We start from the raw sequence: 23,250 nt of genomic DNA on the forward strand, positions 1-23,250 counted from the left end.
AGTTTATTTTGCGATTCTGAGTTTATTTTGCGATTCTGAGTTTATTTTGCCATTCTGAGTTTATATCACGATTCTGAATTTATACTGTGATTCGGAGTTTATATTGCGATTCTGAATTTTTGTACATTCAACTGGTTTGCACTCCATCTATTCTGCCATGTGCCTTATGCACTTTATCTATCTCTCTTTTTTTATTTTTCTACAATGTCCTCAGACTGATAAGCTCTTTTGCACTACAAATATATCTACACAGTGTTGTTTTTATTTAACTGGTTTTGCACTCTATCTGCCAGGCGCCTTATGCCACTTTATCAATCTAATTCTTATTTTTTTCTACAATGTCCTCATTTGTATATCTGTATAGTTGTATGTACATATGTTTAAACTGTATTTATCTGTATCTGAACGTGTTTAATGTTAACTGTATGCACCAAGGGTCTGAGAGTAACGCAATTTCAATTCTCTGTATGTATGTGCTGTACATGTGGAAGAATTGACAATAAAGCTGACTTGACTTGACTTGACTTATATTACGATTCTGAGTTCATATTTTGATTCTAAGGTTAGATTGCAATTCTGAGTTTATATTGCAATTGAGTTTATTTTGCGATTCTGAGTTTATTTTGTGATTCTGAGTTTATATTGTTCCAATACTTTTGGAGGGCACTGTATATATATATATATATATACACATTTATTCATTTAGCTGACGCTTTTATCCAAAATATTATGTAAACAAAAAATTATGTAAAAAAAAAAGCGACTTACAATTGCTATATATGTCAGAGGTCGCACGCCTCTGGAGCAACTAGGGGTTAAGTGTCTTGCTCAGGGACACATTGGTGTCTCACAGTGGATTCGAACCCGGGTCTCTCACACCAAAGGCATGTGTCTTATCCACTGCGCCATCACCACCCCTATATATATATATATATATATATATATATATAAAAAAAATTTAAACTGCAAAATGTTTCTACATCATGTTAGCACTACACTCTTAAAAATAACAGTGCTTCATGATGCCATAGAAGAACCTTTTTTGTCTAAATGGTTCCATAAAAAGCCTTTAACATCTGAAGAACCTTTCTGTTTCACAAAAGCTTTTGTTGTGAAAGAAGGTTCTTCAGATTATAAAACGGTAAGAAAGAGATGGTTCTATAAAGAATCTTTGACTGAATGGTTCTTTGTGGAACCAGAAATGGTTCTTCTATGATATCGCCGTGAAGAACCTTTTAAGCACCTTTATTTTTAAGAGTGTATATTACAGTACCATTATATTACAATATCAAAACAGGATCATGCATTTGCATTAAAATAATTAGAATTTGAGGTTAAATGTTTACTGTCACAAAAGTCTAATTTTTACAATCCTAATAATTCTGAAGTGAAAGCCAGTGATAATGCAGCGAGGTGTGGTGTCGTACGTCCATGAGCGCGGCGTTGATGTAGTTGCTGCTCTCTCCGTCGATGGTGATGAGGAAGGGCAGGCAACGGTCCGGTGGAAGAACGTCCATGCAGCGGTTCTTCTCGTGATTCCTCGGAAGCAGAGCGATGCTGCAATCCTCCACACGCAGCGTCGGCGTCACCATGTTCAGCGTCTGACAACACACCGCATTATTTACATATTATCACTGATGAATACATTATGAATCTAAAAATTACAGCTGATATAATAAACATACAGCATTCTACTAAAACTTCACATTTTAGAAGTGAAACCGGCCACTGAAACACTGCAAAAAATTACGTTCTTCTGTCTTGTTTTCAAGTACAAATATCTAAATGTCAAATGATTAATCGCATGCAAAATAAACGTGTGTTTACATAATATATGTGTTCTGTGTATATTTATGTATATATAAATACACACGTACAGTATATATTTTGAAAATATTTACATGTATTTACATGCCTATCTTTATATTCATAATATATAAAATTAATAAAAATAAATACTGAATTTAGCCCTATAACTATTTATTTATCTTTTTTGTTTGTCAGGATTTGTTATAAACCTCTTTATAACAAAGAGGTTTATAATTTAATTTAATATAAATATATAATACATAATATATAAATATAACATGTTTCTGAAATATATACATTAATTGCATCCAAAGTAAAAGTTTTTGTTTACATAATATTTGTGTGTGTATATTTATATATATAATACACAGTACACACACACATATTATGTAAACAAAAACGTTTACTTTGGATGCAATTAATCATTAGACGGCACTAATTCTTACATCAAGATATATTTAGTTGCAATATGCAAAACGACTTGAGATAATAATCAAAATTATGTGAGTTTTTGCTCAATCTGCCAATGAGGTCAGAAAAATAACCCTTTAAATGAAGTTTAAATTTGTCTAATTGTTCACTAACATTTGGTTTTGTTTTAAGCATCTCACTTCATTTTGATGCATTTTTTTTCCAAAAGCAAGACTTCACATCTAAGTACTTTTGCTTCTTGAATAAATATATAGACATTTGGTTAACACTTTACACACAACCTCACACACACACACACACACACACACACACACACACACACACACACACTCTCTCTCTCTCTCTCTCTCTCTCTCTCTCACACACACACACACACAGCCTCACAAACACACAAACACACACACACACACACACTCTCTCTCTCTCTCACACACACACACACAGCCTCACAAACACACGCACACACACACACACACACACTCTCTCTCTCTCACACACACACACACACAGCCTCACAAACACACAAACACACACACACACACACACTCTCTCTCTCTCTCACACACACACACACAGCCTCACAAACACACGCACACACACTGCATTATAAAAGTGTTTTTAAGGCATTCATTATTATTAATTAATTTTATAACATTATAAAATCATCTATTCATCATTACACCTTTAGAAAATATAATATAAAAATATAAAATTAAAACATGACAATTAAACATTAAATATTTCAATGCATTTTAATTTTGGTTACAGTTATTTACGAAAAAGATATGAGTACCTTTATTATGCATTATACATAAAGACTGTAAGTAAAGTGTTACTGATATTTGAACTGGAAAACAAGACAAAAATACATTTTTTGTAATCATTTTGTGTAATGTGGGTACATGATCCATTACTCAACATTCAACATCTGACAGATAATTTTTAATAAGTGCAAATATCCCATGTGTTTGTTCACAGTAGTTTAGATTTTTCTATAAACGTTCAGCAGAAGAGATGAAGAATTGTTCAGTGCTAGAAATCTACTGTAGAAACAGAAAAACAAGCCTGATATTTTCAGTTTCCAATACTGGCCCTAATCAAATCAATGCTGGTAGTGTATTAAAAACGTCCTGATAACTGATACGGCCGCTCACTGAAATATTGTTTCAGACCACACTGCTGATATTTAATACACAACGCTCATATTTTAGTGATTCTTCACCGCAGAACTTTGTAAATCAAATCAAAGCAGAAACACAGAAAGCGTTTCATATCTTCAGCTCTGCGGCTGGATCGCCTCTCACCCTGAACTCCTCTTTGATTGGACTGGAGTTGGTCTGAGGATCCAATCGGTTCATGTCGTAGTAAACAGAGCGAAGCTGATTGGCTGGGATGGTGGTGTCGCCGCAGAGACACGCCTCCAAGATGACGTCATGGATGAAGACGTACTGCTCCTGACAAAAACACCAGAAACAAGATCTAGTACGACTGAAGACTATAAATGATGACAGAACAACTAGAGTTCAAACGTTTTGTTGTTTTTTAAAAAAGATTACTACTTTTGTTCTTCAAGGACACATTAAATTGATCAAAAGTGACAGTAAAGACATTTGTCATGTTACAAAAGATTTCTATATTTCAAATAAATGCTGTTCTTTTGAACTTTCTATTCATCTGTGAATCCTGAAAAATAAAATCTATTACAGTTTCCACAAAAATATTGTGCAGCACAACTGTTTTCAACATTGATAACATGTTTAATAAGGAAATTGAAATCAAATATTTTAAGTATTAGTCTTATAAATGTGTTAACTATTTATATACATTTTAAATGAATTCAAATATGTAAATATAAATTAATATAAATGTCATTAATGTAGAAAATGAAAACTTAATTTAATAATTTTAATTATTATATAATTGTTAAAATAATATATGTAAATATATTATAAATATAATAACATCAAATTAATATAAAGATGTTTTTAATATAATTAAGGAAAGGAAATTAAGCATTTTTTTTATTAATAATATAACATTTGAATGAAAATTAAGTCATTTAAATTATTAAATGTTAAAAATAAAAAAATTAAATATATAAATGTCATTAATGTAATTAAGAAAATAAAAATAGTTTTTTTAAAATTATTAATATAACATTTTTAATATCAATATATAAATATAAATTAATTGTAAATTAATATAAATGTTTTGATTCAAAATGTTTGTTGATCAGTAAATCAGAATATTATTATGATTTCTGAAGATCATGTGACACTGAAGACTGGAGTAATGATGCTGAAAATACAGCTGCAGATCACAGAAATAAATTACAGTTTAACATATATTCACATAGAAAACAGCTGCTTTAAATAGTAATATTATTTCAATTTTTTGTTATATTTTTGATCAAATAAATGCAGCTCTGGTGAGCAAGAGACTCTTTCAGGAACATGCAGGGTTTGGTCACATATTGCCGTTTAATGAATCAGTTGTATTTTTCAACAGAAGTAAATGCTTGATTTCCTGCGTCGCTATGTCACTTTTCTCGCTTCATCTGCTTTGTATTCATGGAATTTGTCAGCGTTGCAAATGCAGATGCCGCTGTGATTGCACTCATTTGTTTCACGAGAGACTTTGACGGCGTAAAACAGAAAGAACATCAAGCTTTATTAGCAGCGAGTCGTCAAGCAGGAGTCGTGGAGCGGACGAGCGTTTGATGGAAATCACTGCTGAAGTGACATTTCCACAGCATCTTGGCCTGTCACTTTGACTAGATAGTGAGGACGGGGTCAGCGCGTCTCTGATTAGGCATCTGCTGTGACCTCTGACCTTCGCGGTGGCGCATCCAATCAGAATGCAGCCTAAAAAGCATGCAATCAGCAGCGGAGCCCTAATGAGTGTGTGTCGCTCAGAATGATTAGTGACGCTTCAAACACGCTTGAGAAAAGGTAATGCATGCCTGTCGGGCGTCAAGGCGCGTCAAAACACCTGCAAGCCAAACACACACACACACACACTTGTGTCTGAAGGTCACTGAACTTCAGTGGGGTGAATCAGGCTTCTCAAATACCAGCGCAGACGTCAGCTCTGAAACATTTGCTCATTAAACGCAGCCATGCAGTCGAGAGAAACGACAGCAGATGCTGCAGAAACCCGTCAGGAGCCGTAAAAACTTTAACGCAATACGGCTCTTAAAGCATCTGCATCGGGCCGGTCGAGTGTTTCTGAGATGCTCACAGCTTAAAATGTGTCCCTGCAGCACAACAGCAGTCATCAGTAGCACGGGTATATTAGTATCAATAGCCAACCATACACTGTATGGATCAAAATTATACATTTCTCTTTTATGACAAAAATCATTAGGATATTAAGATCATGTTCCATGAAGATATTTAGTACATTTCCTACCGTAAATATATCAAAACTTTGATTCATTTTTGATTAGTAATATGCATTGCTAAGAACTTCATTTGAACAACTTTAAAGGAGATTTTCTCAATATTTAGATTTTTTTGCTTCCTCAGATTCCAGATTTTCAAATAGTTGTATCTCAGACAGATATTGTCCTGTCATAACAAACCATACATCAATGGAGAGATTATTTATTCAGTGTTTGACGCACTGGAATCAGACATGAGTGCATTTACTGTGCTTTTCTCGTTTCTCCTCGTTTCTAAAGCCTCTTATACTAGAACCATATTTATCCCTACTTCTCTCTCAATTTAAAAAACGTGTCTATTCTCTCTTTTGTGTGTCAAGGTTTGTTCTAAACCTCTAACTTTACATAGAAATATAACAATATTTAATACAAATTAAAACTTAAATAATTTTTTATTTGCTTTATAATATAAATACAGAAAAATAAATTATAATGCAATAAATGTTTGACTACAACTCTGCATTTATTTCATCTGCGTCTATTCTTTAATTTGTGTGTCAGGGTTTGTTCTAAACCTCCAACTTTTCATATAAATATAATTTTTTTAAATTAATTATTATTAATAGGGATGTAACGGTATGAAAATTTATTATCACGGTTATCAGTATTATCACTGTATTGTTAAAATGTGCTGAGATGTTCAAAAAGTACCGACACATAAATCACTTCAAGTTTTATATTTAAAAATCAACAAGCAACAAATAAAATGACTTTTTGTTTGCATAATCACTAAAACAATAACATGACCAATGATGTTCAGATTTTAAATGACATCTTGACTGACACCAGTTTAATAGCATGCTCAAATAAATTATGTAAATGTTCAAATAAAGCTTTGAAAAGGTTTCATAAAAATGTAAATCTCACATTTCAGCCTTTAAATAAAGAAAAGGATTAAGTCAAAATGATAATTGATTAATAAATGATTGATATGTATTTTATCTGCTCCATAAATAATTCTAGATAGCTTATCTGAATTGTTTAAATGTGTAGAATCCACATAAGCTTGTTTTTCATCAACCGGTTAATATTTACAGCAGGGCATGCAAATTTGGTCTGTTTTTGGCCAGACAGAATCTGCACACAGACTGAATGTGAATATAAGTGTCTGTAAATCCAGTCTCTGACAGCAGGTGGCGCTGATGAATACAGCTGTTTCCAGTAACCTCCGTGAACAAGGCAGTATTGTGTTTAAGAACACTTCTTTAGGTATTACATGGAGCTGAGATGAAAACAAAATGCCATCAAATCGTTTCTGAAGACAGTCAGATCCTTCAGAGGTACATTCATATAATTAATTCATTCCTAAATTCATTTGCATAATTCCCTCAGCTTTTCCGCCCTATTTTCGCTCGAAACGAAGCTACTCTGCAGCTGTGCGCACGCGAGACTGCTACTGAAAACTGCGCTTTATGCCGGACAGTATTTACTTATCCTGAGTTGTTCAAATCGTGGTAATCGAATACGCTTTTAATGATAATTAAAATACGAAACGGTAATGGTACTAACCGTGGGGAATTTTATCATGATATATCGTCAAACCGGTAATCGTTACATCCCTAATTATTAATTACATTTTATTTTAATACAGTTTTATTCAGTTGCATTTATTATGAATTACATTTTAATTTAAATGCTATAATATAAATATATAAAAAATAATTTTAATAAAAATAAATACTGAATTTAGCCCTATAACTCTATTTATTTGTTTATCTTTTTTGTTTGTCAGGATTTGTTATAAACCTCTTTATAACAAAGAGGTGTATAATTTAATTTAATATAAATACATTATAAATATAAACACATAAAAATAAATATTTGAAAAAACAACAACAACAACACTGAATTCTACCCCCCCCCCCCACCCAAAAACCCCAACCAAACATATCTATTCTCTCTCTCTCTCTCTTTTTAACAATGTTTGTGTGACAGGGTTTGTTCTAATTAATAAAAATTAATATAATTCACTTCACATTTATTTGTGTAGCATTTTTATATACTATATATTTATATATAAATATTTTATCAAATAAAAACGAAAAAATAAATATTTTATAAAATATAATTTATATCATATAAATATTAATCACAATGTAAACAACAGCAATGGCATCACTGCAACACACTGAACTGTGATTATCATCTATTATTCAGAAAACATGAATCCTCTCAGCGATTTCACATGTGTTTGCCAGGCTCAGTGAGGTGAAGGTGAAGAGGTCAGAGGTCAAAGGTGAGGGAAGAGTACCTCGGTCTGCACCATGTTGACTCTGCGTGATCGCAGCTCTCTCACGCAGTTATAGATGTCGACGACTCCTTCCCGCTCCGCCATGTCCAGCATGATGTCAATCACGATGAAGCAGCCCGTTCGCCCCGCCCCCGCGCTGTGAGCAACCAATCAAAACACAGATTCAGAAAACAACTAAAATCACACTAATGGCAACATCTGTCTGGAGAAGAGCTTCAGCTGAATCTGAAGTTTATTTGTGATTCGGAATTACTATAATAATGAGTTTCTGTTTAGTAATTTTTTTTTTTTATAGTGTTGATATAATAATTAACAGCAACCTTTTTTAAAAAAAATTTTAAACATTTTTCAAAAAGTAAACATGGATCCATTTTATAATAATAATAAACTTCATTTTTATATAGATAGAAGTAGCTTCTCAAAATGTATAAATCAAAAACAATAATAAAGTTGAAATAACAGCAACTGAAGCCAGACAGTCCTGTTGGTGTTATAAAGGGTCTCTGTGGGTAATGTGTTCTGGAACCTGCAGTGGACCACGATGGGTCCGGCGTTGGTGGGAGATTTGGTTTTGACCCGCCGCACGAACCCCAGCAGACCCGTGGCATGATACGGAACGCCGTGATCCGGCCAACCGGTGAAATGAAACTGACTGATCTCACGGATCTCGTGAGCTCCTCGCTGCAGAACGGACAGAGGCTTCATCATCATCATCATCATCATCATCATCAGACCCAAGCTTTACTAATGAACACACACTTCATCATCAGACCCGAGGTGCTCACATTCACACACTCTGTATCTGCTGACATTGACTAAAATCTACCAAAACTACAACAACAGCTAGTGAAGAGCTTTTCATTAAACTCAGGATTGATCAAAAGCAGTCCATATTTATCAAACCTACATATTTATTTCTAACAAAACCACATCAAAACGGTGTAAATATTACTCTGAAACATTTTCAAACAAATTACATAAACTTTCACTTTCAGATGAAAAAAGTGATACATTTTTCACATCAACAGGAATATTCATGTTTAACAATAAAATTCAGCCCAAAAGTGTGTGAAGGCTAAATATATTTAACAAGTTTTTGACACTAATATAACTCCATAGATAATTTTACAGAAAGTATTTTTGACACTAATTGTACTCCATACACCAAAATGACCCAAACACAAAAACGTGTAACATTTTTATTTATAAATGGTTGTATCTCTTAAAAAATAATAAAAAATAAATGGTGTGTATTTTGAGGGTCTTGAATTATGTGCAAAGCTTCATTCCCTTACTATAAACTAAAAGCAAAAGTAAAAAGTTATTTTGAACAAAAATGTATTACTGAAGATTTAAATGAAAGTGAACAACAAAAACTAAAGTGCTCTAACAAAAAAGGACCTTGAACTTTGCATTTCGTTTGGTGTGTGGATTTTTTGCTTTTTGCCATTTTTTCTATTGATTTAATCCACACACCCAACAATATTTTCTATTTTTCTCAGTTGGCGCAGAATTTTTTCATATTTTTGATTTGGTTTAAACTATGCATTTTTAGAATGTTTAGGTATCTGTTCCGGGTCAGACGGAGCTGATTGTGTTCTGCAGGTTAATGGATGTGAAGGGCGTCTCCTCACCTTCTCCACTGCAAACGTTCTGATGACGTACTCGGACAGAAGCTGCGTCTCGATCAGCGTCACCTTGATGTCTCTGTAGATCTCGGTGTCGTCTGGCCAGTACTTACAGCACTTCACCTGACACACACAAACACACACAGACCTTCATCAGAGGAGCACGGCTTCGAATCTGGCTCGCATCTTCAGGAAGCCGCATTAACCTCACGAAGCAGTTTTACTATTTCTGTAACTGATGTCATACACAAATGGTAATTCAAAGTGCATTAAATAAAAATTATACAAAAAAGTAAAACATATCTAAGTTTCTGCAAAAAGAATAAAACAAATTGCATCTTGCAATTTGGACAGATTTTTCCTCAGAATTCTGAGTTTTTGCAATTTTGAAATAGTTATTTTTTTTCACCATGGAATTAATAAAAGATAACTGCACATTTTTAACTCACAATTCTGAATTTTAAATCTCAAAATATGGACTTTTCTTCTCAGAATTGCAAGTTCATATTATATACTGTGTAAATTTTATAATAATATTATATTACTAATTATATTAAACGGACTTAAAAAATTTAGTTGCATCTTGTATAACTTAAAAAAAAAATAGAAATGTTAACTAATTAATGTGAACTAATCATAATATCAGTTTTGATGTGAAAAAATACTACACTGTATAAATGATTTGTTGTGTAACATCTGCTTATGATCCTTGATGGTCGTTGGGATTTTATGTCTTAAGAGACCCCTTTTAGCCTTTTGACATTTGCATATAATTCACAGACCTGGCCCCACATTCGACATTTATATGGGTGCTAAGTTGCCAATGGTCTTTTCTCTCCATTCTCTCCGTCTTTCGGATGAGATGTTAAACCGAGGTCCTGACTCTCTGTGGTCATTAAAAATCCCATGGCACTTCTCGTAAAGAGTAGGGGTGTAACCCCGGTGTCCTGGACAAATTCCCTCCACTGGCCCTTGTCTATCATGGCCTCCTAATAATCCCCATACACTTGATTGGCTCTATATCTCTCTCCTCTCCACCTGTAGCTGGTGTGTGGTGAGCGCACTGGTGCTGTTGTGCTGTGGCTGCTGTCACATCATCCAGGTGGATGCTGCACACTGGTGGTGGTTGAGGAGAGACCCCCCCACATGATTGTAAAGCACTTTGGGTGTACAGCAATACACAATAAAGCACTATATAAATGCATCATTCATTCATTCATTGGACTTCAAACACATTCCAGAGAACTAAATGATCCTCGATACCAGACACCAACGGCCTGGCTGACCAGTGGACTACCTCCATGAGTACAACACACATAACACACACGCATAGAGACATTTCCTTCATTTAGACCATAATTAATCAGTTACAAAGGTATCTGGTATATGCATGTGTTGTTTGCATGTTTCCTTATTATATTAGCCTAGTGAGCACTCGTTATTTGTTTTGGTAAGCTCTGAACACTCATATTCAGGTGTATCTCTGGTTTAATATCTTTTAGATGTCTCTTTATTGATATCAAAACGACCTGCTCTTTATTTCTTAAACAATGATGTACACTATGTGATGGTGAAATGCATCATACTATTTTTACTGTACTGTGGGAAGAATTACACCGATTGAGCAGAACAGTCATAAAACATGCAAATGAGGTGTCAAGGGGGACAAAGAAACACTTGTGTTTCTTTGATGAAACTATGTGGCTTGTTATTGGTCAAACTAACCAAAATGGGTGTTACAAGGAAACCAGATAAAACTTCTCCCACACCCAAAAGGCTAGGTCTTCTCTTTACTTTCGGTGCGCTGGAGATACACATATCACCTTGGAAATCTCACGACTCCCCCTTTCGGGCAGTTTTAAGTCCAGTAACTTTGTCAATTCACTTCAGACCAATCAACCCATGGCTGGAATGACGAAGCTTTCACTCCTAAAGGAATTCATCAAGAATCTACGCATTATACATGCAGCAGGACACTTTTCTCAGCATCAACAAACCAGTGCAAGTAACCGCTTGTTAACTATTTAGATGCGCTTCTAGTCTTCGACCCCTCTTAATTAAGGTGATGTGATTCTCTGATGGTTCTAACAGGTTGTGTTTAAATGATAGGTAAATCCTGCCATTACTCTCTTACGCGCGAGTGCTCCCCCCCTCATCAGAGGAGGACTCGTCTCAGTGGGAGACTCTGGTGTCTCTCGTGTCTCCGATCACATTCCGGCTCTAATGATGCTGGAGAAAATTGAATTTTTGCACTCTATGTATCTCTGAGAAAAGAAGCAAGTGTCACTATCCTCCGTGTTTGTCTCTCTCTCTCTCTCTCTCCCTCCCTCCCTTGCGTTGGCATCTATGTTTAATGCATGTTTGTGTCTAGTTCGATGTTGTATGTTCCCCTGTAGTGTAGTTTAATAAACATCCATATGTATTCATGCTTGGTTGTCTGTGTCTGCTGCTCACAGAACGAGGTCACTTTAACGGTCCGGTTTTGTTACGAGCAATGTACTAGTAAGGAAATTATTCTTCATGGCCAGAGAAATAATTTTCCTTAGAGTCAATAGACGATTAAACTTAGAGGCTTTTGCATCTGAACTCTTCAAATTTGAGTTGATACAAAGAAACAAATTCAATTATTCATTATATTTTTACAGTGTACATTCAAGTAGATTTGTAGTCTTTCTGAGGAGTAAATGCTGATGCATCGCTTCACGCATCAGAATCGCATCTGTTGTGTCTGACCTTTCGTCTGAAACGGTGGCATGTGATAGCGCTCGGTTTCAAATGTCACCTGCTCACATTAAATTAACCCTTCAGTGGCGGTGATCAGGCCAAACGCTCCTGATTAACACAGGTATTGATGGAGAAACTCCAGATCAATACGCCGTGAGGATCGTCCTCCATACGCTCTCATTTCAACAGCATTAACTCCCATTGATTCAGTTTCTCAAGCGCTTCAGATCAGCATCTGTCACCACAGATAAACCTCTATCAATACTTTGTATGCTTCTGAAAAACATTCATATCATTTTCATTTAACGACTCTAAAATGTCAAGAGATGTAAGCATCAAATAAAATCCAGGCAGATATTTTACACCTTTAATTAATGTGAGTCACACATCTTAATCACTTTTTTTTTTTTTAAATAAAGAGTTTTTAAACTTTGTCAAGTTTTTTTACTATAGTGTAGCATTTTAGGTTACATATTTTAATTTTAATTATATTAATGTAATTCTTATAAGAAGTGTTGTAAGCAATTACATTAATATAATTAAAATGCGTAACCTAAAACGCTACACCAGTAGGTCATAGGAAACCACAATCAATTATTTGGCATTTTGTCTATGAATGGTCAGAATAAAATAAAATAAAATAAAATAAAAAAAATAAAAAATAAAATAAAATAAAAGCCAGTTAGATATATTTTTTAAATCTTTAATTAATGTGAATTCACACACCTTAATCATTATTTTAAATTTTTTTTAATGTATTCTAGGCTATATGATAGCCTTAGTTATGGTTTAGAGATTAATTTTTTGGTGCTCCTTTAATATAAACAAAGCTAGAATAATTAAATTGCTGAAGATCCCTATTCCTAGTCTTTAAACTAGGAATTCCATTCCTAAACCTATTTTCAAAAGAGTTTTCCTTCTAGACATTTTAGTGTTCTTTACAAACTAATTTTGTCATTCATAAATAAATAAATAACCAACAAATAAATACCAAAAAATATGGCAGTCTACATTTTAAAGTTATGATTACTTATTTGGTGGTTCTTTAAAGGAAAAGTGATCTAGAACCATCCCTAGTTAATAAAGATGGTGTCACGAATCCTGGGCATGAACTTCCATTCGCTCACCACCAGAGGTCACTCGCTCTCTGCATGGACTCTTACACTACACTACACTACTGGCACTTCACCTCAGACTACAATTCCCATCATCCATTGCACTGACGACACACAGCTGTCACCAATCTCACATTGCTCTGATCACACAGCTGATTGCACTGATTACACACGCTTTATAAGCCTTGAACTTCCTCTCTGTCTTGGCCGAGTATTGTTTAGCGTATATCCTAGCGATAGCTACTCTACAGAGCCCTCTCAGTTATCATAGCCTTGCCTTGCGTGTTTTCTAGTGTTTTGATTCTTGCCCGTGTTTCCTGGATTTACCCCTTTGCCTTGCCATTTGGACTCTGCTTGCACCTCTCTTGGACTATTGCTCGTGTACCTGGATTATCTCTCGGTCTTGCCCTGTTGGATATTGTTCGCTGATCGTCGACCCACGCTTGCCCTAGGATTACTCTTGTGTCTTGCCTGTACCGTATCTGTTTGCCATTGTTTGACCCTGCCTGTGCACTGACTATGTTTATAAATAAAAGTTTGCACTTGGATCCGTACGTCTCATCTCGTTCACACCGTTACAGATGGACATACTTCATTATTCATCTTTTGAAACATCTGTCAACCAATCAGAAGAATTCATCAATGCCCTGCTATAAAGCCTAAATAAAATAAAAGCCAGTCAAATATTTTCACACCTTCAGTTAATGTGAGTTCACACATTACTTTCAAGAGTAAAAAAAAATAATTAGGAATCTGTGTGTGTGTAATTATATTACTGTACACATTACTCTCTCCAAAAAATGACTTATTACTAATTACTTTCTAAATCCTATATCAACCGCGACAAGTTAATGATACAAGGATAGACATGAAAGGGTTCTTTTAACTCTTTCAAGTAACTACATAAATTATTCTGGTCACACTTTAGATTAGGGTCCAATTCTCACTATTAACTATGCCTTTTGCCTCAATATACTCCTAATTACTGCTTATTAATACTTAAAGTAAAAGTATTCAAATTCAAATTTTATTTGTCACATACACAGTCATACACAGTACGATATGCAGTGAAATGCTTGTTCCGAGAATAGGGTAGGATTAAGAATAGGGTAGGATTAAGAATAGGGTAGGATTAAGGATTTAGAATAAGGTCTTGCAGAATAAAACATTAATATGTGCTTATTAAATAATAATCAACAGCCAATATCCCAGCAATATTCATACTAATAACCGACTAGTTAATAGTGTAAATTGGACACTAAAGTGTTACTAATATTTTTATTAACTCACCAAAGAAGTCGTGTGTGGGAAGTCGTGGCCTGATGGTTAGAGAGTTGGACTCGTGATCCAAAGGTTGCGGGTTCGAGTCTCGGGCCGGCAGGGATTGTAGGTGGGGGGGGAGTGAATGTCCAGCGCTCTCTCCACCCTCAATACCACGACTGAGGTGCCCTTGAGCAAGACACCGAACCCCCAACTGCTCCCCGGGCGCCGCAGCATAAATGCTGCCCACTGCTCCGGGTGTGTGTTCACGGTGTGTGTGTGTGTTCACGGTGTGTGTGTGTGTGTTCACTGCTGTGTGTGTGTGTTCACGGTGTGTGTGTGTGTGTTCACTGCTGTGTGTGTGCGTGTGTGTGTGTGTTCACTGCTGTGTGTGTGCGTGTGTGTGTGTTCACTGCTGTGTGTGTGCGTGTGTGTGTGTTCACTGCTGTGTGTGTGCACATTGGATGGGTTAAATGCAGAGCACGAATTCCGAGTATGGGTCACTATACTTGGCAGTATGTCACTTCACTTCAAAGTATTTAAAGTGAGAAGGGTACATAAAAAGGATGCATTTTGATGAAGGATGCAGGTTAGACTTTACATTTTGATGTTAAATCCACTATTGTATTGTATTGTGTATAAATGTTCTACAGTCTATACACAGTATTAAGTTCAATTACATAAGAAGTAACATATTAAATTACAGAAAAAATAAGAGTAATCCCGTACTTTAATTTTTCAAGGGAAACGTAATTAAATTACAGTAATTAGTTACACCCAACACCGGTAAGCTGTATGATGGCTCTTTGAAAAAAAACATTCTAAAAAATTCCCATCGCTAGTCAATAAACCTGGACGCACTTCATTAATCAACACCTGGAACGTCTGCCAGCCAATCAGAATTCAGAATTCAGCAATACACTGCTATAAAGCGTCTGCAGAAGGATGTTACCGAGGCATCTGTGACGGGTGTCGAGTCTCTCAGCGATGTAATTCACACTTTAATGTTCTCATTCACACATTACGCTCAGCTAAATGAGTTCTGCACTTCCAGATGTGACACGATACCCGACCTCACACGTCTGACACTCACAGAGCGACCGGACCGGATCACGTCTGGACTCAGTTCAGCTCTAACCTCTAACTCCATTACACTTCTCATGCAACGCAAATAAAACCTCATTATGTGGCAATATAATCCAGTCAGAGGAGAATCAGAAGTATTAGAACATCACTTCTAATAACTCTCAGTCTGCAGCCGCACACGCTTTTCAATGCAATAGAACACGAATAAACATAAGCACAGCATATATGACAACATGATTACAAAATCCACTTTATAGTAAGACAGCAAGCACAACAGTAGCGCTGACGGAGAGAGAGAGAGAAACACGGAGGATAGTGACACTTGCTTCTTTTCTCAGAGATACATCGAGTGCAAAAATTCAATTTTCTCCAGCATCATTAGAGCCGGAATGTGATCGGAGACACGAAAGACACTAGAGTCTCCCACTGAGACGAGTCCTCCTCTGGGATCAGATGACAGAAAAACCATCAGATCATTTCAGCAATTAGGAATCTGTGTGTGTGTGAGTGAGTGAGAAACTGTGTGTGTGTGTGTGTGTGTGTGTGTGCACTGCAAAAAATCATTTTCTTGCTTAGTGTTTTTGTCTTGTTTTCTAATACAAATATCTAAACATTCTTGAATGAAGATGCATTTACTTGACAGGTAAAATGACTTGATTTTAAATCTTGTTTTCAAAAAAAAAAAAAAAAGATCAAAATTTTGTAAGTTTTTGCTTAATACAAGCAACAATATCTGCCAATGAGTCAATACAAATAATCTTGTTTAGCCTTTGAATTAAGATTATTTTTCTTACCCCATTGGCAGATACTTTTGCTTGTTTTAACAAAATTTAGATGGATAAATGGATGGAACAATAAACGATGGAAGTATGATAGATGGATGGAACAATCAGTGATGAATGGATGGATGAAGGATGGATGGAACAATAAATGATGAAAGGATTGATTGATAGATGGATGGATGGAAGGATGGAACAATAAACGATGGATGGATGGAAGAATAACCGATGGAAGGATGGATGTATGGAGGAATGGATGGATGGAACAATAAACAATGGATGTAACAATAAATAATGGATGGAGCAATAAATGATGAATGGATGGATGGAAAAATAAACAATGGATGGATAGATGGATGGATGGATGGAACAATAAACGATGGAAGGATGGACATATTGATGGAACAAACAATGGATGATGGAACAATAAATGATGGCTGTATGATGGATGGAAGGATGGATGGAACGATAAACGATGGAAGGATGGATGTATGGATGGATGGAACGATAAATGATTAATAAATGAGGAACAATAAATGATGAAAGGATGTATGTATGGATGGATGGATGGATGGAACAGTAAACAATGGATGGATGGATGTATGGATGGAACAAACAATGGATGGAACAATAAATGATGGAAAGATTGATGGATGGATGGAACGATAAATGATGGATGGATGGAACAATAAACGAAGGAAGGATGGATGGATGATGGATGGAACAAACAATGGATGGATGGAACAATAAATGATGGATGGATGGAACAATAAACAATGGAAGGATGGATGGATGGAACAATAAATGAAGGAAGGATGGATGGATGATGGATGGAACAAACAATGGATGATGGAACAATAAATGATGGAAAGATTGATGGATGGATGGAACGATAAATGATGGATGGAAAAATAAACAATGGACGGAATGATGGATGGAACAATAAACGATGGAAGGATGGATGTATGGATGGAACAAACAATGGATGGATGGAACAATAAATGATGGATGTATGATGGATGGATGGGACGATAAATGATGGATGGATTGATTGATGGATGGATTGAACGATAAACGATGGAAGGATGGATGTATGGATGGAACAAACAATGGATGGATGGAACAATAAATGATGGATGTATGATGGATGGATGGGACGATAAATGATGGATGGATTGATTGATGGATGGATTGAACGATAAACGATGGAAGGATGGATGTATGTATAGATGGCACAATAAACGACAGAAGGATGGAATGATAAACAATGGATGGATGGATAAATGGAACGATAAATGATGGATAGATGGATGGATGGATGGATGGATGGATGAAAGAATGGATGGATGGAACCATAAATGATGGAAGGACTGATGGATGGATTGAATGATTATTAATGGATGGAGCAATTAATGATAGATAAATGGATGCCTTTCTGTGTGTTTTGTCTCCAGCTAAAATGTCCTCCATCAGGATACACATCTGCTCTCTCTCTCTCTCTGTATCTCTCTCTCTGTCTCTATAGGATTGGTCTAATCTGCTGTGGATCTCCCAGAATGCCAGAGCAGAGTGTGGCTGCAGATGGGCGTCAGTGGAGCGCGGCGGTGGGTTTATGGGTCTCCGAGGGGAAGCACCGCCGATCGAGCCCACATTAGATCAGCATCATATAACAGACTGGTACAGACCAGCACAGTCCAACACAGACCGGCATAGACCAGCACATCTGGACCTGAGGAGATCCATGACTGATCACACCCTGTTCAACAGCATAATCACAGCCATCTGTGATAAAAGCCAGTGAATCACAGGCTTGATCATTAAATGCAACAAATGCATGATGAGCATCAGGACTTTTTCAATGTTTTGAGTTTTTAATTCATACTTTAGGAGCAAAACGTTGATTGAAGTCTATGAGCCTCTACAGATCTACTGTTTAAGGGCAAATGATTCAATCAAATTATAAGTCTTTTATATAACTGCCATGATAAAGTTTATTCAGTCTTAATGCATTTAGCTCTACTTTTAAACATTGAACTTTAATGGTAATTAAATGAATCAGACTGCTAATGTCTGTAATTAAATGATCTGATTTTGTGAAGCAGGTAAACTCATTCATAGCATTAAATAAAAAAATGGTTTATTATTTATGAAATGTAATTGCAGGAAACCTCCAGATTGACAGCTGTTCTTCAGTAGCGACTCTTAAATATCTCTTATATAAAGCACAGTTCTGTTATTATAGTCAGCGTTTCTCCGTCTGTCTGTCTATTGGGCGGTTTGTGCTGTTCTGTCTGATAATGAGCTTCATTGATCAGTTTCTGTCCAGTTCACATTGATGAAGCCCAGAATGCATCATTTACTCAGCAAGTGATCCTGAGGGAGTCGATCTCTCTCTCTCTCACACACACACACACACACACACACACACACACACACACACACACAACCCTAAAGAACCAATAAAAGATTACATTCTGTATAATGAAAATTAATCTTATTGAACATCATTAAGCACTGACATTATTTTTATGACAATTAAAAATGCTGTGATTTAATTGTGCAAATCACTCATAAAATGTCACTACTACTGACAGTGAAATTTTTCAATATTAATTTATTCATGAATTAATCATTCAGTGCAGAAAGAATCAGCTTGTTCATGAATTTTCACCAATATCTTGGGGAACAATAGGTTTTTATGAAATGAAGTGGAGTAAAGCGTGCAACATTATGCTTCATAATAAAGTACAGATACTTCGAAGATCTACAAAAAAAACAAAATAACGTTTCTCCTGTACACCACTGCTCATTGCACTGAACTGATCTGAATAATGACTATCGTCTGCAGTAGAGCTGCTTTACAGCTGAAACAGTTTGTCATAATTGATCAATTAAAAAAAAAAAACTTTTATTTTCCTGTTTATTACAGTCAAACAGTCTGTATTGCTATAGGAAAACATGATTGTGAAAGTAACTTAGAGAAGATGCTGTGGTTTTGTGAGTCTCTCAGTAAACATATGCTGCAGATGTTCACACAAACACACACTTTCACTCACTCTGCCAACTTCCACCAGGTTGGTCACCATGACGATGGTTGCCGTGTTCTCCTGCCACACCATCCTCCAGAAGTCGATGACGGTCTCCTGCATCGGTCCTGCAGAGAGAAAACACACTCCATCATGTTCGGCTTAATTGAACAACCTTTGAGGAGTTACTCTATTATGGAAACAATCAATCTGAATTAATATAGTTTTTAATCAAGTGCAGACTCTAAAAAGAAAATGACTTTTGACGAATGATTAAAAGTCTTGTAATTGCTGTATGATAATGTGAGTTCAGACCTGCTCTCTCTCTCACACACACACTCACTCAACACACACACACACACAATCAACAAACACACTCACTCTCACTCAACACACACACACACGCACGCACACACACATTCACTCTCTCACCACACACACACACACACACACTCAACAAACACACTCACTCTCACTCACTCAACACAGACACACACTCAACACACACACACCCTCAACAAACACACTCACTCTCACTCACTCACTCACTCACTCAACACACACACACACACACACACACACACTCACTCAACAAACACACACACACACACACTCACTCTCACTCAACACACACACGCACGCACGCACACACACTCACTCTCTCACCACACACACTCAACAAACACACTCACTCTCACTCAACACGCACACACACACACACACACACACACACACTCAACAAACACACTCACTCTCACTCACTCAACACACACACACACACACACACACACACACACACTCACTCAACAAACACACACACACACACACACACTCACGCACGCACTCACTCAAGACACGCTAAAAACAAGCAGTTAGAAATGAATAGAGTGCAAGTGATAGAGGGTCAATTGAGTGTGTTTTTTAAAAATGAAACAAAGAAAACAAATAGATAAAATAGAATTAGAATAGAGAGTGCTAGTGTTTTTTATGCAATATTCCAAAATGCGCATACAAACAGGTGGATGAATGTTGAATGTTCAAATCTGCATGACGAGCTCCATGACAAGCTGATTTTTCAGAAACTCTATGACAGTATGTTGATGCTCAGCTGAACTCGTTCACATGTGTTCGTCAGTCGCGTGTTTCTCAGCGTCTCGATGGCTTGAATGTCTTCTTTCGCTCCCACTCGACATGCCCACGAGTCTCAGGGGACGCAGGCGAGCAGGACATCTGCTGAGTGGGTTTGTCAGACACATGCTCTCATCTTCAACATTTACCGTCGGCACACACGCGTGACAGTCTGCTGGAGAGAGCGGCAGAGATGTTTCCAGAAACTGCAGCGTCTGCGTGATATCTGAGGAGATGCTTCTGCTTCACACGAGCAATGATCTCCAACAGAAGCTGCTCAACATCCTTCATCATCAGAACCAACAGCAGACGAGTTCACAAAGCCATTCCTTACAGACTCACACACTGCAGTGAAGCTGGATCTGCTCTACAGCGCCACCTACTGAGCATCACATATCAAATACTGCTATTTTTGCTTTGAATAAGTCTCTTTTGATTTCTTGGGTGATACAGATTAAAACGGTATTCCTCAAAATGAGCTAAAACTAAAACCATAAAAACATTTCCTTACTTGAAACATAATAAACATTAACTGAAATAAAAAAATTAAAAAAATAACTTTTTAACTAGTTGCCAAAACTAAAATAGCTAAAAAATAATAATAAATTATAAAAAAAAAAATAATAATAAATTTTTTTTTTTTCGAAATTGAAACAAATATTTTTGTAGTCTAATTTATTCTTTCTACTTCAAAATTTCATGTTAAATTCAACATAAATTGTCATTTTTGTGATTAATAATTACAAAAATACTGCTATCTTTGCTTTGAATATTTTGTCTTTTTTGATTTCTTGGGTGATACAGATTAAAACGGTATTCCTCAAAATGAGCTAAAAAACTGACAGATTCTAGTAATAGGATTATTATCATTAACTAAATGAATTGAGTTGCTGAAATGGCGTTTGGTCTCATACTGTATGGCGTATCTTGTCAGTGTCTGCACTTGCTTGGCCATTTTTAGTGATAAACAGGAAAGTGGGTCCAGCTGAATTCTAGCAGTGATTTGTTAGACGGGTATAAGAAAGGTTATTATACCGCGGCAGCCCTCCTCGTGTGAAGACAGAAGAGTGTAAAGACCATCGACTCTACCGTGCGACTGCACCGGACAGGGACACCAGCAAACGATATATTGTTTTTTATTTTTCCTCTTCAGTTTTTATAACCATTTCTTACTGTGTGTAAGTAAGTTGTTGTTGTTTTAAAACGTGTGCTTGGCTCAGTGTTGATGTCTGTATAGGTTGTTTATTCAGTTTTAGTTTGATTTAATTTTAGTTATTTTAGTACTTCATACTATATGGAAATGAAATAATATATATATTGAATTTATTTGTATATGTATGTATATGTATATGTGTGTGGCTGTACATACATGTAGTTGTTTTTTGGTGTTTGGCTTAGTGTTATGTTAGAAGCATTATTATACTCATACCTTTTGTTGTTTTAATATTTTGAATAGTTTTTAACTTATTTTTTTGTTTTCATTTAAATGTTTAGTATTGAAATGTTGTATGCATTTGTCAATTTTATTTAATTTCTTTATTTTCTTAAATGTGTGTATATAGTTTTGACTTTTAGTTTTAGTTACTTTTTCTTATTTGTAAGCAGCTTTGGATAAAAGCGTCTGCTAAATGACTAAAAGTAAAAAAGTAAAAGTAAAGTAAAACTAAAACCTTAAAAAAAACATTTCCTTATATGAAACATAATAAACATTACCTGAAATAAAAAATTGAACTTATTTTTAACTAGTTGCCAAAACTAAAACAAGTCATTTTTTTTTTCGAAATGAATACAAATATTGTTTTATTCTAATTTATTCTAATTTCATGCTAAATTCAACATGACTTGGCATTTTTGTAATTATTTGTATATTTTACTAGACATTTCTGAGTGAAAGTTTCTACACACTTTTAAGTGTAATAAATGAAAATTAGCAAAAACTATATAGACATTTAAAAACGAAACTGATACACATGGCAAAACACAAACACAAAAATATTCAAAATATTATCAAAATCTAAATATGAAATATGAATATTTTCCAAATGTCAAGCAGGATATTAATTTGTCTTAGCTACAGTTGTATCTATTTAAGTGTGCATCACATGTATTATGTAAACATTTAAGTATGTTTTTCAAAAGAATATTTGGTTAAACTACCAAAGACTAAAACCTTAAATACCAATTTAATCATTTTATTTGTTACCAATAGTAATGTGGTTTTTTACGACAATGCAATGTTATTTATTTAAACAATACATTATAGATTTCATAATCCTCAATCACCACAAACTGAATGACTAATATCTAATAATAAGACTAATAATGACTGACTAATATAATCAGTTAGGCTATTGGTGCTGACTATATATTCTAATACTAATTAGATACTCTAACCTGATAAATGGCATGAATGGCATTAAAATTAATAAACATTGTGAAACATGCTATTAAAAATAAATAAATAAATAAATAAAGTAAATAAATAAAATAAAATAAACATCATGCTGTGGGGACATCATGAAAAAATGTAAATTACAGCAAAATCTGAGTAAATATTTTAGTGCTACTTT

The 23,250-nt window shown here is 35.3% G+C and overlaps 1 protein-coding gene across 1 annotated transcript in view; it reads right to left on the minus strand.

Moving 5' to 3' along the window:
- Positions 1-23,250, minus strand: part of LOC306881002 (receptor-type tyrosine-protein phosphatase mu) — a 144,824-nt gene that overhangs the window by 10,417 nt on the left and 111,157 nt on the right. The window contains 7 exon segments of the mRNA XM_079434804.1: positions 1,428-1,601; positions 3,546-3,695; positions 7,935-8,070; positions 8,461-8,631; positions 8,633-8,673; positions 9,569-9,685; positions 19,583-19,680. Of these exon segments, the coding sequence (XP_079290930.1) occupies positions 1,428-1,601; positions 3,546-3,695; positions 7,935-8,070; positions 8,461-8,631; positions 8,633-8,673; positions 9,569-9,685; positions 19,583-19,680 (887 nt within the window).

The sequence above is a fragment of the Barbus barbus genome (assembly GCF_936440315.1).
Source record: "Barbus barbus genome assembly, chromosome: 15".
Lineage (NCBI taxonomy): Eukaryota > Metazoa > Chordata > Actinopteri > Cypriniformes > Cyprinidae > Barbus > Barbus barbus.